A 16,732-nucleotide genomic window follows, 5' to 3' on the forward strand; every position below is an offset into this window, starting at 1 on the left:
GGTAGATAAGAATGTTCTTGATTTCTACAATCTTATTGAACCTTCCTACTTCAAATAATTTTTCTTTGGATTCTCTTGATTTCTGTGTAGATGAGCTGATGGTCTGCAAATAATGACAGTTTGGTTTCTTTCTTTCAAATTCATATTATGTTTGTTATTTACCTGTCTTACTGGTCTGGCTAGAACCTTTCCTACAATGTTAACCAGAAGTAGAGATAGCGAGCATCCTGGACTTGTTTCTGAATTTAAAGGAAATGTTCCTATCCTAGGCTTAAGCAATCCTCCTGCCTCAGCTTCTCGAGGACCTGGGACTATAGGCGTATGCCACCATACTTGGCTAATTTTTTTATTTTTTATTTTGTAGGGATGGGGTCTCACTATGTTAGCCAGGCTGGTCTTGAGCTCCTGGGCTCAAATGATCCTCCTATCTCACCTCCCCAAAGTGCTGGGATTTCAGGTGTGAGCCACCATGCCCAGCCTCATACATATCTTTTAAAGTGCACACAGAATGTGTACTAAAATTTGCCATATGCTGGTCATAAAGCAATCATTTTACCATTAAGTGTGATGTTTGGGTAGGTTTTAGTAGATAGGTATTATGAGGTTAAAAAAGTTTTCTTTTATTCTAATATTGCTTAGAATTTTATCACAAATGAGTCTTGAAAATTATGGAATGCTTTTTTAGTATCTATTGAGGGCCTCATAATCTTTCTTCTTTAATTTGAAAATTATAACAACAGCTATCCTAATGTCAAGCTATACTGGTATTCCTGGCATATGCTGACCTACATTGCCCTTTTTCTTTGTTACTGTATTTTCTTGCTAATTTTTCAGACTTTCCTACCTATGTTCATCAGTAAAATTGGTCTATAATCTTTCTCAAATTTTTCTTGTTTACTTTGGTGCTAAAATTCTGTTAACATCAATGAATAGCTAGGAGTACAGTTGGCTCTCCATATCTGTGGGTTCTGCATCTGTGAATTCAACCAGATCAAAATTTTTGGAAGAAAAGATTGGTTTGTCTGTATTGAACATGTACAAACTTTTTTTTCCCTTGTCACTATTACCTGGACAATACAGTATAGTAACTATTTATTAATACATAGCATTCACATTGTATTTGGTATTATAACTAATCTTGAGATGATTTAAAATATATGGAAGGGGCTGGGCGCAGTGGCTCACGCCTGTAATCCCAGCACTTTGGGAGGCCAGGGCAGGCAGATCACTTGAGGTCGGGAATTCAAGACCAGCCTGACCAACATGGAGAAACCCCGTCTCTACTAAAAATGCAAAATTAGTTGGGTGCGGTGGTGCATGCCTGGTGGTGCATACTAGGGAAGCTGAGGCAGGAGAATCGCTTGAACCCGGGAGGTGGAGGTTGCAGTGAGCCAAGATTGCACCATTGTACTCCAGCCTGAGCAACAAGAGCGAAACTCTGTCTCTCTCTCTCTCTCTCTCTATATGTGTGTGTGTGTGTGTATATATGTATATATGTGTGTATATATGTGTCTGAATATATGTGTATATATCTGTGTGTGTATGTGTGTGTGTGTGTATGTATATGAGGATGTGTAGGTCAAATGCAAATACTACACTAGCTCATATGAGGGACTTGAGCATCTGTGGATTTTGGTATCTGTGGGGGTCCTGGAACTAATCTCCTACTGATACTGAGGGATGACTTTATATTCTTTGGGTGTTTCCCTCTCTTTCCTCCATTCTCATAAAGAGTTTGTATAGGATTGATACTATGTCTTTAAAAAAGGTATGGTGGAACTCACCTGTAAGAAGTGTCTGAATCTGCTACCTTTTTGTGTGGGTAGATTTTTAAACTATTGGATCAATTTCTTTAATAATTGTAGGAAAATTCGTGTTTCTATTGCTTTTTCTCGTAGTTATGCATCACATTTTCCTGGTTCTTGGCAGATCTAGTAATTTTTGATTGGATGCTAGACATGATTTTTATATTTTAGAGTGTCTGACTTATATTTCTTGCTTTAGTGCATGTTGGGCTTTGTCTTAGCAGGTGCTTAACTTACTTGAAGACCAGTTTGATCAGTTGAGGCCTGTTCTTAAACTTTTCTAGAGTTGGTCTGGAGTAGACCACTTGCAGGAATAGTTTAGTCCCCCACCTAGGGCACGCCTTCTCCAGGGTCTCCACGGACTATCTGGAGTGGAGGCTCAAGAGGACTCCCTATTCTGGCTGATTGGATCACAGATGTCTCCTTACTTTGTGTGAGTTTTGGGAATCGTTCAGCTTACAACGGCCCAGTCTTTTTGTGTCTGGATTATCTGGGAATGGACTAGTACTCTGAAAAGACTCAAGGGTACCCCTGTGTAAATTTCTGGACTTCTACTGAGCAGCTCCCTTCTTCCAGAACTCTTAACTCACAACCTCCAGCTGCCTCCGCCCACCCAAACTCTGACCGCCATCTTTTCAACCTGTCCAAGCTGCCAAGGTGCTTGGGTCCTACCTCGCTGTGCCTGCCTCCAAGCAGATTTGGAGTGACCATAGGGCTCACCTAGTATGTGCCCCTTCTCTCAGGGATCACAGTCCTGCACTGCCTATTGTCTGACGTTTGAGCACAGTTATTTCTGTATATTTTGTCTTCTTTGCTAGTTGTTGTTTACAGTGAGAGGTTAAGCCTGGTCTCTGGGTCTCCACCATGGCTGGACATGAAAACTCCACATTTTGCTAGGAGTGTTTTCATTTCCATTTAGTAAGTATTTTTATATTTTCATCATGATTTTTCCTTTGGTTTATTATTTATAAGTTTATTTTTTAAATTTCTAAACATACGGGTTTTTAATTATTTTAAAATTAATTTTTAGTCTAATTGTGTTCAAATTACATGGTTTATTTGATACAGGTCTTTGAAAGCACCGGGAGTTGCTTTATGGTCTAGTACATGGTAGAATATTGTAAATGTTCATATGTGGTGGAAAAGAATGTTGCTCTAATTTTCTGCAGGAGGCACATATGTCCATTAATTCATGATTATTGTGTTACTCATGCTATGCTCTTACTAATTATATATCTGCTTGATCTACCAATTAGTGAGAAGTGTGTTAAAATACCTGTCACAATAAATTAATGAATTCCTCCTTATTACATGACTCTGAACTTTGGTTTTATATTTTCATCCTTTTTTTCTTTCTGGGGTCATTTTGGGTAATTTTTCTCTGACGTATTTTCCAGTTCATTAATTCTGTGTAGAGCTCCATTTAATTTGCTGATTAGCCTGTCTGCTAAGCTTTCAGTTTTAAATAAAAATTACATTTTATTTTTAGAAGTTCTGCATGGTTCTTTCCCATATTTTACCCCATTGTTTTTCACTTCTGCTTATTTCTTAGAACATTTAAGCCAACTTATTTTTATAATCTGTATTCGACAATTTTAATATCTGAAGTCACTGAGGATCTAATCCCTCTCTTCCCTCTTTCTTTCTTCTCCCTTCCCTCCGCTTTCCCCCCACCTCCCTCCGCTCTCCCTCCCCTCTCCCTCCCCTCTCCTTCCCTTCTCCCTTCCCTTCCCTTTCCTTTTCCTCTTCCCTCCTTTTTTGGTGACTCTTGCTTATGGCGAATTGCTTCTCCAAGTGTTTGGTAATATTTCATTGTGAGGTAACATTTGACTGATGTTCATCTTCGGGAATCTTGGGGCTGTGGGAAAGGAAGCCTTCTCCTGGGAGGATTTGTATGTGCTTTGTTAGGTGCTTTGGGTGCTAACTCCTGAGAACTACTCTGAGCTAACTTCTCAAATTTGGATTTCACTGATCATGCAGGTGTTGTAAATTTGAAACCCAAACTTTATGAGGACAGGCGTCTGGCCTTAAATTCTCAGTAACACTGTTTTTTAGCCACCTAGAGCTGGGTGTCATTCAGATTAATTCCCCTGTGTTCCTTTTTTTACCCAGCCTTCCATTTCACAGAGGTTGTAGCTTTGAAGCATTCAATTTTTGTGGTGACTTGGTTCTATTCTCACTTTATGTGTCTTTGAGGTCCTACCTCCCATTCCCCCAACAGCAGGTGAAACCAAATTCTTTGGGTTTCTGGTATCGCCAAATGCCAGTAGCTTTGTTGCCACCTTAATTTCTTCTCCTTCTTCCTCTTTTTTCTTTCCTTCTGAGGAGTCCTCTTATTTTCTTCTGATGTTTGTTATTTATCCTGAATTTCTAGGTGCTTTATAATGGAGGGTGTCTTACCCACCATACTGCAGAAGTAGAAGCCTCCATTCAGCCCTTTTGCTCTCTGTTGGGAAATGTTATTGATATTTTATTTATTTATTTATTTATTCATTTTTTGAGACAGAGTCTCACTCTGTCACCCAGGCTGGAGTGCAGTGGTACGATCTCAGCTCAGTGCAACCTCTGCTTCCCAGGTTGAAGCAATTCTCCTGCTTCAGCCTCCCAAGTAGCTGGGATTATAGGCACCTGCCACCGTGCCCAGCTAATTTTTGTATTTTTAGTAGAGACGGGGGTTTCACCATCTTGGTCATGCTGGTCTCGAACTCCTGACCTTGCGATCTACCCACCTCGGCCTTCCAAAGTGCTGGGATTACAGGCTGGGCAGGAAATATTAATTTTAATGAGCAAACTGAGTTTTGAATTCACAACCAAAATGAGGAATTTCTATTTATGTTACCTCAACTGTTTGGTTATGATTTGTAAAATGATTCTTTTTAGGTTAAGTATGGGCACAGTGTAGAACAATCAAAAATTTTATAAAATTTGTTTAGAAAATCAGCAGCCTTTGTTCCTCGTACTCAATTTTTTTCAACTCTCTTAACCGTTTTTAAAATTTAGCTATATATTACTAATTAATGTGCTTGTTCTGCTGATTCTTGCCTGTTTTAGCAGTTATGTAAATAGAATTATAAAATGTTTACCCTTTTGTGTTTGATTTATTGTTTTCAATGTCCTATTTGTGGTATTCATCCATTTATCATCTCTCGCTCCTGAAATGCCACTAAAATAAAGGTAAAGGTAAACTCAAAAAAGACCTAAACACTCCCATAATAATGAAAAAACAGGAGAGAACATTTAGCAGCCACGTTCCGGATGCTGAAAAGCAGACCCATGTGGTGACCGATTTAGCAGATTCGCAAAAGCAGAACCCCAGGTCCCTCCCAAGGCAAGCCTTTGTGACCTCCCAAAAGTCTTCCCAAGCCAACCACAGCTCCCTCGGGGACACTGGGGTCTGAACCAAACTGGGGATGACGTGGGGCTGCCCTCCTCATCGCCATGCCTTTAAGGCTGTGCATTTTCTCATCAGTCCTGCTTTAGCTAAGTTCCGCAGGACCTTTGCCACAGCTTTGACATGTATCTTCATTATCACTCATTCAAAATATTTTCTAATATCCAGCGTGATGATTTCTTTGACCCATGGGTTTTTAAAAATTGCATTGCTTAGGGTCCAAGCAATTGGATTGTTTTGTAGGTGATTTTTTTTTTTTAGGGTATTGGTGTATAGCATAATTCTATTGTGGTCAGAGAACATCTACCTTATAACTTGAATTGAAGATGGATTATTTGTGGAAGTTTGCTTTATGACCAGCATATGGCAAATTTTAGCACACATTCTGTGTGCACTTTAAAAGATATGTATGAGGCTGGGCATGGTGGCTCACACCTAGAAACCCAGCACTTTGGGGAGTTGAGATAGGAGGATCATTTGAGCCCAGGAACTCAAGACCAGCCTGGCTAACATAGTGAGACCCCATCCCTACAAAATAAAAAATAAAAAAATTAGCCAGATGTGGTGGCATACGCCTATAGTCCCAGCTCCTCGAGAAACTGAGACAGGAGGATTGCTTACGCCTAGGATGTCAAGGCTGTGGTGAGCTAAGATCACGCCACTGAACTCTAGTCTCGGAGACAGGAGACTTGGTCTCAAAATAAATAAACAAAATAATGTGTACGATATATATTTTCTCCTCCTCAGTGGCTGATAGAGCAAGCACAAATTTTCATCCTTTTAATTGGAACTTCTCTGTGCCTTTGTATATAGAGCCTCTCATTAACAGAATATAATTTAAAAAAATCTGGTCTGACAATTTTTAATGTTTTACTTGGTGTATTTAGTTCATACTGAGTTGACCTTTTATCTGCAATCTTAACTCTTTCTTTTCCACTTGATGTTATCTTTTCATATTGTTTTTCTCCTTCATTGCCTTCTATTGGATTCATAAAATAAATTTTAATTTTTGGGTATTTTTCTCTTAACTTGTTAGTTATACATTAGTTTTCTACTTTCTAAATGATTAACCTAGCAATGACAACATGTATGCTTGACAATCGAATGTAAATGATTACTATGACCTCTTTCATGGTCATGTTGAAACCTTGCAACCTTGTCTTTTGGTTTCTGTCATTTCTGTTGAGAATTCAGTTGTCAATTTCTTTTTTTTTTTTTTTTTTTGAGATGGAGTCTCGCTCTGTCACCCAGGCTGGAGTGCAGTGGCACAATCTCGGCTCACTGCAAGCTCTGCCTCCCAGGTTCATGCCATTCTCCTGCCTGAGCTTCTCTGAGTAGCTGGGACTACAGGCGCCTGCACCATGCCTGGCTAATTTTTTGTATTTTTAGTAGAGATGGGGTTTCACTGTGGTCTCAATCTCCTGACCTTGTGATTCGCCTGCCTTGGCCTCCCAAAGTGCTGGGATCTCTACGCGTGAGCCACCACGCCCGGCCTTTTTTTTTTTTTTCCTGGCTGACTTTAAGCTTTATCTCTTTATCTTTGGTCCTAACGTTGTTGCAGTGCTGTGCCTTGTGTGGCTTTTTTGTTTGTCTTGCTTTGTGTTTGTAGAGTTTCTTGAACCTGTGGGTCGATGTGCTTCAGCAGCTTTGGACAATCCGTGGTCATTAGTTTTGTAAATACTGCTTCCAGGTGGCTTATGAATAACAGAATTTATTTTTCATGGTTCTGGAGGCTGGGAAGCTCAAGAGCAAGGCACATTGGCTGAGGATCTGCTTTCTGGCTCCTAGACACCTTCTTGCCCTGTTCTCATGTGGTGGAAGGGCTGAGGGGTGTCTCTGGCATTTCTTTCGCAAGGGTACTGATCCCATTTGTGAGGCTCCACACTCATGACCTAATCACCTTCTAAAGGCCCCACTTCCTAATGCCATCACTTTAGGGGTTAGGATTTCAACACAGGAATTTGGATGGGACAGGGGACACAAACATTCAGACCATAGCACCCCCATTCCATTTCTTCTCCTTCTAGATTCCAATTACAAGTATGTTTGACCATTTCAGTGTGTCCTATACTTTTCTGGCTCTCATGTCTATATTTTCCATTCTTCTTATCTGTTTTAAATTTTCTATATTTCTATTACCTATCCTCCAGTTTACTAGCACTGTCTTCAACTGTGTCTAATCTCTTGAGTTCCTAATTTTAGTTATTTTGTTTTCCAGATCTAGCATTTCCATTTGATTATTTGTTATAGTTTCCAGTCTTCTGGCAAAATTATCTATTTTCCATTTATATTCTCTGTCCTTTTGCTCTTATTTTGAATATATTAGTCAGGGTTGTTCTAAAGTCCTTGTTTAATAATGCCTAGATCTGGATCATGTGTAGGTATGTGTCTCTTTTTTTTTCTCTCATGTGTTTCTATTTTATTTTTCCTCTTTGTTTTTAATCAGAGTCCTTTTTTATTTTACACCTTCTAAGTTTTGATTGGATGTCACACATTGCCTATTAAAAGAATATAGAGTACAGAGTTTGAAAAAATAAAAATAAAAGAGTGTGGAGACTCCAGATGGCTTCCATTTTCTCTCCCAGGCAGCCAGACTGAAATCCGAATTAAGCCAAGTGAGGGCAGGTTGTAGTTTTCATAAGGCTCATCTGAGCTATGGCTCTGCCCTGCTCTTAGGTTTTGTGCCTCCCTGGGCTTTCAGCCAGAGCCTGGTGTGATCACTGGGGATCCTCCTCCTGGAGGACCCTGAACTCAAATCTTTGTTCCTTAGCATCTGAGACTGTGCAAAACTCCTCTTTGGTTTTCAGCTTGGGTTTTTAAAATCCCACCTCTCTTACCTTCAGAATTTGGCAAATGTCTTAAGGGAAGGACTAGGCATTTGGGGCATTTGTTCATTTTAGTTCTTTACCTCTCTCTTCTGGAATCTTGGCCTCTCAAGTTTCTTTCTCTTGCCCAAAAGCTCTGCAGCTTCCTCCGTCCCTCAGCAACGGCTCTCTGTCTGGGAAGACTCCAGATTCCCGGTCTCTTGACCCATGCGCAGAATGCAAATACGCTCGGAGGCTGTGCTGCGGAGGCCAGCTCCCGTCTTGGCAGCCCCTCCTCCGGAATGTTGGCTTGCGGCTGCACACTGATTCCCTCACACACATTGCAGTGTGGTATCGGACCTCTTGAGCAGTGCATTGGTCGGCTGCTGGCCACTACACCCACCAAGCCGCCTTCGCCTTCCATGCTTTGTGGTGTGCATATTCCGCACCCCAGAGCCAAGAACAGAGGCTTCTCTGTGTCCTTGTAATGCATTTACATTTTAAAGATCAAGTTCTATATCTAGCTTTATTTTTCCAACATGGAGAGAGCCAGTTGTCCCATACTGATCTTACGTCATTCCCTAAATTGCTGCGTTTTTCTTTAATCTGTGTGTATGTGTGTGTGTCTGCTTGTGGACACGCTTAGTCTGTTCACGTGTCATTTCTAGACTTTGGAAATTATTGTAGCTCTAGAGGATATATGATAGCTGGTAGGGGATGTTTCCCCTCTTTGTTCTCATTTTTCAAAATGTTCTTGTCCTGCCAAATTCCGTTGAATGTCCTGTTGGAATATTTTGCTTATTGGAATTGCACTGAATTTATATAGCTAAATTTGGGGAGAACTGGAAATTTTGCACTGTTGAATATCTGCTTTTCATCAATATTTTCTTAATCTCGAAGTATTTCCGATTTCAGTACTTGGGATTACTGAGTCAAAGGATACAGACCTTCCTAAAGGTCCAGGCCGTGCTGCAGAATGGCTGCCTAGAAACCTTGCGGGATTTGTGCTCCAGCCAGGGACTCGTGAGTTTGCCTGTTCCTCTCTTCATCCCGGCTGGAATGTCCTAAGACTTTTTCCAGTTTTGAAAGTGCAGGGATTTTCAACACAAGGAAACACAGATTCTCAGCGGTCATCCCTCCGTCCACGCTGGCGGCCACTCCTGTCTTGAGGAGAAGAGAGAGTTGGCAGAAGCACTCTGGAGTATAGACGTGGCTGCACCTTGTGGCTCTGAGGGGCTGTGGTGTAGCCGGCATGAGTCCAGCCACATCAGAAACTTGTCCCCACTTAGTCATAGGGTGCCCTGGCACTTCCTCCTCCCCTGTAGCCTCTGGAAGAGCTGTTTGCCTGAGGGACAGCCCTGCCCCACATCCAGCCTGTTCTGCAGAGGAGTTCTGGGGATCCTGGGGAGTGGCCTGGGTGGAATCTAGGAGTTCAGCATCTGCCTTGGTCCCAGGCTCACTGTGCCCCCTTTCCTTCTGCTGACAGAGCCCTCCTGCTCTTGATCCTGGCGCTTTCAGGGGCAGCCCAGAGGGGCTTGTCCCTTCTTCACAGCTACGAGGCTGGGGCAGTGTAAGACGGGGGCTTTTGGCCCGATTCTCCCAAGGGTGGCACTTATGGATGGGGACGACCAGGCAGAAGGTCGCCTTTTCATGGAATGTCAGTGTGGAAGTGTTTCAAGGAGGCCACCTAGCCTTTGCTCTACTTGGATGCCTCTGGTGATGTGGGACTCACCACTAAGCGGGCACCCTCGAGCGTTTAGATACCAGTTGGCAAAAACCTCTCATGTCAGGTTGCATTAATTCTGTTTCATGGAGCTCTGGCCGTTCCTGTAACCAATAGCTCTGTCCCAAGCCTGTCCCTGTCCCTGTGCCCAGGAGCCCCATCCTTCAGGCCCCAAGCCCCACGGGGGAAGCAGCAGCGTCTGACTGGTCAGCCTGGAAAGACCTTTTGCAGTGGCTGCTTCGTCACTGTTTTGTGGGAGTTTTCATCAGCCTTCCTCAGAGTCCCAGCGCCCGAGAGGCCAAATCATTTTGGAGTTCCTGACCACACCCTGTCATTTCACAGACGGTAAACTGAGGCCCAGGAAGCTGAGTCACACCGCCGGGGTAAAGGCAAGGCCGAGGCTGGTCCCCCAGCCCTGGCTTGTACTGAATTTGCCATGACTCGCGGGCTGCTCCTCCTCAGTGGGGCTCAGGAGCGTTCCTTGCCTCCTTCTGCGTGAATTACCAGCAGGAAATTGGGCTGAAAATGTTGGTTTTTGTTCCATTGCTTGAGGCTGTCTGTCCTGTTCATTTCTGAGTAAAGTTCTCTTTCTTGCTAATCCAGAGACCATGCTACTGCTGACGTGGCTATCAGCTGGTGCGTGGTGCGGAGGGCGTGCTGGGGCATTCTGGAACACTGTTCCATTTTAAAGCATCCTTGACATGCTGATCTGGAGCCAGCACTGGCTCTTGGGGCCTGCGCGGACCTGTCATGGAGCCCACCAGGGCCTGCGTCTGCGGGGGAAGACCCTTCTTGGGGAATTTGCCATGGGTGTGAAGGCCACCTTCACGTTCACACCCAGGTCGCTCTGTTTCTTTCGTTGGGTTCCAGCTTCCCCAGGCTCGTGAAGCCGGCTTCTACTGGTCCCGCTGGGCTCCTGCTTTCTAGAATTATCTGTGTTGCCCCCTCTCCTTGTGGATTCCACCCCATGCATGTGTCACGGGGCTTTGGAGTGGAGTGGAGAAGACCTGCGGCTTCAGCTGCAGCCAGAGTGCCTGTCCTGCCTCTTCGGATATTGTTTCTAATTCATGTTTCCCTTTTTTCCAAGGTGTTTCCCTGCATACTGGGACTCCCACTACTGCAAAGAGTGACCCACGAAGGCCACAGCGATGGCCGGGGCTTCGGTGAAGGTGGCGGTGCGGGTCCGCCCCTTCAATTCCCGGGAAATGAGCCGCGACTCCAAGTGCATCATTCAGATGTCTGGAAGCACCACCAGTGAGTATCGGCCTGCACGGCATCGAGGTCGACCACGGGTTGCTGGGGGCCGTGGTCCTGTGCCTACGGGCCAGGCTCCGTGGTCAACCTGGCCCCAAGAGCAGTGTCCACCTCCTTGTCTATGTCGTGTGTAGGTGTCCTGGGGCTGCTGTGACAAACCGCCACCAATGGTAGTGGGTTTATGAGAGTAGAGATTTACGCTCACAGCTGTGAAGGCTGGAAGTCCAAAGTCAAGGTGCCAGCGGGGCCTCACTCTCTCTGAGTTCCTAGGGAGGACCGTTCCTGCCTTCTCTGGGATCTGGTGGTTGCCAGCCACCTTGGCTTGCAGCAGCGTCACTCTAGTCTCTGCTTTCGTCGTCACGTGGCCTTCTCCTCTGTGTGTCTCTGTCTCTGCTTTCATGTGGCTTTTTTTATAAGGACACCCGTCACTGGGTTTGGCTTTCTTATAAGGACACCCATATGTTTCCCCACATATCCAAACCATATCAGCATCTTGGAGCAAGAACCAATTGTCATCTCTCCGTTCTGTGGCTGGCTGGGCTCACGGGGCAGTTTGTGCTGGGGCCTCTGGTGCAGTTGCAATTGCTGCTGCTGTCACAGGATCAAGTAGTGTCAGCTGCGCTGGGTGGTGACATGAACAGCCACCTGGTCTTCGGGATGTGGACAATGGCAGCCTCCCCATTCACAGGTGCCGTGCACCCGTCCAACATGCCGTCATCTATTATCTACCAGGTGGGGAGGGGGGTGCCCCAAGGGGAGGACACTCAGGTCCCAAGGAAGCTTCCTCCCTAGGTTTGGTCTCCGAGGCCTGCTCAGGGACTGGAGATTCAGGTGTCACTGGGAGTGTTCCGGGCTCTGTCAGGTCCTGTGGAAGTGAGGACTCTGCTCGGACCCTCTGTCTGGCCTAGGGGTGATCCTTCCAGAAGCCTGTGGAGCTCTGTGGCTAATCATGGTGCAGTGGGCAGGCTGGGGAGACCCTGCTAAACTCCAGGCTGTGGGGGCTGCTGTGGCTGTGGGACCCCAGTGCACTTCGGAGGTGCATCCTGACTGCTCGTTATGGTGAATTGTTTTGTCTGCTTGGTCCCTGGAAGCAAACCCAGAGATGAGGATTTGAGCGCCAAGAGTTTATTTGGGAGGTGGTCCCAGGACGCATGGTGGGAGAGTGGGGAGTTTGGGGGGAGCTGACAGAGGTGCATTTGTAAGTGGGTGACCTCCGTGGCCGGGGGCCTGGCCTTGCTGGGGCCCTCGAACGAATACAACGCACCTCCGGGTTGTCCTGCCCAGGAAGGTGAGTGCTTCTCCAACAATGCTCGCTGCATTAGCTGACTGCAGCCCTGGCCTTTTGTGATCGGAGAAATTGCTCAGGCAGCAGGACCCTTGTCTTTAAGTGGGAAGCCTCGGGCTGTGCAGAGCTGTGACTCTGGGTGCGAAATGTGACCTCAGGTGTGAACCATGGCTCTGGGTGTGAACTTCGACTCCAGGTGGGAACCATGACCTCTGGTGAGCACTGTGGCCCTGGGTAGGCAGAGGGCGCCTGTGCCACGCCCCAACGGGCTCTGCTGTGTCATTGTAAGGTGACCCAGGACATCAGGGAGGGCCCTGTGAATCCCCTTCCATCCTCCACTGGGTGACAGCAGCACAGTTGCCACCTCAGTCTTGCGTGTGGGTCATGGGGAGCTCCATGGTTGGCACAGTGACAAGAATCAGACCCGTCGAGCGGCTGAAGATCACCAGAAGCAGAGTGGATGGAAAAAGAAAGTGTCAGAGATGGGATCCTCCGGCCCCTGAACCTTGGGAACGGCCCAGCCTCAGGCCAGACCCTAAATGACAGGGTTAGGCAGTTGGGCGGGTTGGGATGGGTGTCACAGAAGTGACGGCCAGGGTGGGCGAGGGGCCCCTTTGCAGCCTCCAACCTGCTCCCTGACCCGGCCTCCAGGTGCACCGGGTGAGCGGCCGCCCCATTTTGCATTTCCCCTCATAGGATCCAGAAATGGGAGGGTGCAGCCTGGAGGTGAGCCAGCATTGCCAAGACCTCAACACTGGCAGCGCTGCCCACCTGGTGAAAGGTTGTCTGGCTGAGGCTGCGCTGGCCCAGACCCCACAGAGCTGCCGGTTCAGAGACAGCAGTGCAGGCTTGGACCTGAGACCTCATGCCCCAGTGGTTTTTACCTGCTTCATGCCACCCTGTCCTCTGGCCCGGAGAACAAAGGCTGAACCAAAGCTTTTCCCCAGGGCTTAGGAGCCAGAGGCCGGAGCTGTATCTGTGGGCAGCCATGTTTCCTTTGGCCAGCAAGGCCAGCGAGGTTGAAACCTGAAGCGAGACGCCCTGCTTCAGATGCTTGGATCCTGTCCTGCCCTGAGGACATTGGAGTTCTGGGATTTCGCCTGTGTGCCAGCAGCCTCTGCTCCGAGCAGAAGTCCAGGCAGGCCAGGAAGGTCAGGAGGGGAACGCAGGAGCCCCTACACTTTTTTTGGGGCAACTGCTAGGTCCTGAAGGAAACGCCCCTTCTCAAAGGTGAACACATGCAAGACACCAACCTCTTCCGAGGTGCTGATCTTCCGGGGATCACCAAACTCAATCAGACGTCTGCGGAGTTGCAGCAAAGTTCTGAAACCAGGGAGGAGGGACGGGCCGTGGACCCAGAACGGGGTGGAGAGCCCGCCAGGGTGTTTCCTCCAGGACACCTGGAATGTTTCAGACGTCGTCACCTTCATCCTCGGGAAAATGAAGAGCCACAGAGCCAAGACAACACATGAGATCAGTGTCCTGCCCACTGTGGCCAGCGACGCACCAGGACAGCCAGGGCCCCAGGTCGGCCCACTTGTAAAAGGCAGGTTGTGAGTGTGGCAGGGACAGGCACCCAGGCCACTGGCGGGGGGCGCGGCCTGGTGATGTGTATCAGACGTGTGATGCCGACCTCACCAGGCTGCTTGCGTGAAATGCAACGAAGATTATCCAGCAAGTGTTCAAAGGTGTGCATTTGAGACGTTCACCCTGGTGCTGTTTTACCAAGCCCGGGACAACTGCCCAAATGCCCGCCAGCTGGGAGCTGCTGGAGGGATGTTAAGTCTGTCCCAGCAGCGGACTCGAGTGCTCCTGAAAGCTTTGTGCTTACAGCCTTGGGAAAATACCACACAATGTTGTGGGGAAGGGGGCAAAGGTCAGCACAGAGCCCAAGAGTGAGACTGTATGTAGGTAAAGGGCAGATGGGCACTCGCTGCAGGTCCTGTGTGCACTGGATGTGTGTGTGCGTGGGAGACAGCGAGGTGGGGTGAGGGAAAAGAGTGGCAGAAGAATGAATAATCAGGAAAAATCTCTAGCAAAGCTTTTTTCATTTTGGAGAAAGCAAACCAGTGGTGGTTTTGGAAGAAAGTGCTGGAAGCTATGTCAGAAATCCGGGTGACGGGCTGAGGGAGCTCAGCAGAGAAGGATGTCCCCTGGCCCTGGCGCAGGGAAGCCTGCCGGAAGAAGGTGGTCATGGGCTTTTCTCCTGGTGGCTGAGGGACCAGGGTGTTCCAGAGGGTTGACCTGCCCCAGAACAAGCCCAGGAGGACACCTGCAGACAGGGCATGGGAGGGTGCGGGTGGATACCCACCTGTCAGAAGCACTCACAGGAGCACTGTCCCCGGTGACTTCTCAGCTGCTGCTCAGATCGACAGAACCGGGAGTGGCTGCCCTGGCTGGTGTGCCAGGCCCCTTGGAAGATGGTGGGGGTTGTGCCAGGCCCCTCAGAGAATGTCATGGGGAGGTGACCTGGACAGCCTGCCCTGCCTGCCTGGTGTAGCTGCTGACTGTTCCTGGAATCTCAGAACATGAGGAGAGGCCCCACTCTCTAAAGCGTGCCTTGTAGCTCCGCTGTGATGCAGAAATTAGAAGCATTTGAAAGTAAATTTAACTGTCATCCTGTAATCATCACCTGTATAAATAATCCTCTTCATCTGAACACACCAAACCTAGCAGTTTTGTGAGCTGGCCTAGCTGTCCGTTAGGTGCACTTTGGTCCGGCCTGGCCGAGCTGGTGTGGGGTTGGCCTGGGGTCAGAAGTTGAGCGTGCCCTCCTCCTGTCTCCTCACGTCACATTCTCTGCGCTGAGGACCGGAGGACATGAGGGCCCTGAGCCTGCCCAGCCATTCTGCAGATGCTGGAGGCTGGCTGGGGACGCGGCCCCTCAGCCCTGTGCGGCCCTGAAGTGAGTTCCTGGAGTGAGGGGCCTGGCTGCATTCATGACTCACTGTGTGACACTGGCTAGATGGCATACCTTTGGGCCTCCGTTTCCCCGCCTGTGCCGTAGTGAGGGATGGTGCTGGGTACTCCCTGAGATCCCCAGTCATTTCTATACTCTTCTGGCCATGCAGAGGAGGCCCAGGGTTGGGGTGGCCTCTCATCCCTGCCCTCGCCCACAGGTGGGGACTTGGACCCAGGGTGGGCGTGACCCCAGGTCCCCGGCTTCCACTGTGGGCTCCCCTAATCCTGAGCAGTCGGGGAGCTGGACAAGCCCCTCCACACGGGCAGCAGTGGCACCCATATGGTCCCTGGGGCTGCTGTTACAAAGGGTTACGTACTGAGTGGTTTCAAACGACAGAAATGTCTCCCCTGTTGTGGAGGCCAGACTCCGAGGTCCAGGCACGCTGCAGAGTGGGCGTCTTAAACAGCAGATGCTCCCTTCTCAGCGGTCTGGAGGCGGAAGTCCAATCAAGGCGCCGCAGATCTGGATTGTGAGAGGGCTGTCTTCCCAGCCTGCAGACGCTGCCTTCCTGCTGTGTCCTTGCCTGGCCCAGGGAGCTCGGGTCCCTTCCCCTTCTTTAAAGTCACTCGTCCCACCATGAGGTCCCCGACTTCGTGGCTTCGTCTCACCCTCATCACCAAACAAGGCCCCATCTCCAAATGCCATCTGGTTGGGGGTCAGGGCATTGCATATGAATCTGGGGACACGCTCGGCCCACAGCAGGCTCCATCAGGGAGAGCCAGCTCAGCTCAGCCCTCACACCTGGTGCTCAAGGCCGCAGGGACGCTGAGACTCTGAGAAAAGGGCTGTGTTCCATTCCTTTCCTGTCCCGCTTCCTCCAGCTCCCCCCACTCCTCCCTCTACCCCTCCCCCTGTCTCTGTTGTCTCAGCGTCCAGCCCTTTGCAGGCCCATGCAGAGCCCTGGGAAGGCTGCCTGATACTGGGCACCTCGCCGGCCTCGGAGGGGCCCAGCGCTGGGGGCCTGGCCAGAGCCCGGGGCGGGAGGAGATGGGGGCCCTAAAGGGGCTGGTTGAGGAGCCCAGCCCAGCAGGCCCCAGGAGGACCTGTTTCTCCCTCCTCCTTCCTCAAACCTGCACAAGGAAAAAATTCCAGACCCTGGCAAAAAAAAAAAAAAAAAAAAAAAGCTCTTTCTCCAGCAGAACTGGGGAGGTCTCTGTGAGAAGCAGGACTGGGGAGGTCTCTGTGAGAAGCAGGCTACTGAAAGAGGGGCTGCCTGTCTCCACAGGCCTGGCGGACCTCAGGGCTGGGAAGTGTTGCGGGGACCCTACCTTCCAGTCTGGCTGGGTGTCGTGTGACCTGGGGAGAGGACCTCCCCTTTCTGGAGCTTGGGGCCCATCTGTAGTGACAGAGGATGGTTCCTAGTCACAGCACGGGGTGTGGGGAGGGTGGCAGGGCCAGGGTGGGGTGGGGTCCCAGCCACAACGCAGGGTGTGGGAAGGGTGGCAGGGCCAAGGTGGGGTGGGGTCCCAGTCACAACACAGGCATGGGAGGGGATGGGTCAGGGCCAG

General features: G+C 48.6%; 1 protein-coding gene across 1 annotated transcript in view; it reads left to right on the forward strand.

The window, feature by feature from the left end:
- Positions 1 to 16,732, forward strand: part of KIF1A (kinesin family member 1A) — a 111,968-nt gene that overhangs the window by 10,787 nt on the left and 84,449 nt on the right. Inside the window, exons 2-3 of the mRNA XM_011996393.1 lie at positions 10,594 to 10,692; positions 10,811 to 10,977. Of these exons, the coding sequence (XP_011851783.1) occupies positions 10,872 to 10,977 (106 nt within the window). The 5' untranslated portion in view covers positions 10,594 to 10,692; positions 10,811 to 10,871. The remainder of the gene's footprint in view (positions 1 to 10,593; positions 10,693 to 10,810; positions 10,978 to 16,732) is intronic.

The sequence above is a fragment of the Mandrillus leucophaeus genome, unplaced genomic scaffold (assembly GCF_000951045.1).
Source record: "Mandrillus leucophaeus isolate KB7577 unplaced genomic scaffold, Mleu.le_1.0 Scaffold510, whole genome shotgun sequence".
NCBI classification, from domain to species: domain Eukaryota; kingdom Metazoa; phylum Chordata; class Mammalia; order Primates; family Cercopithecidae; genus Mandrillus; species Mandrillus leucophaeus.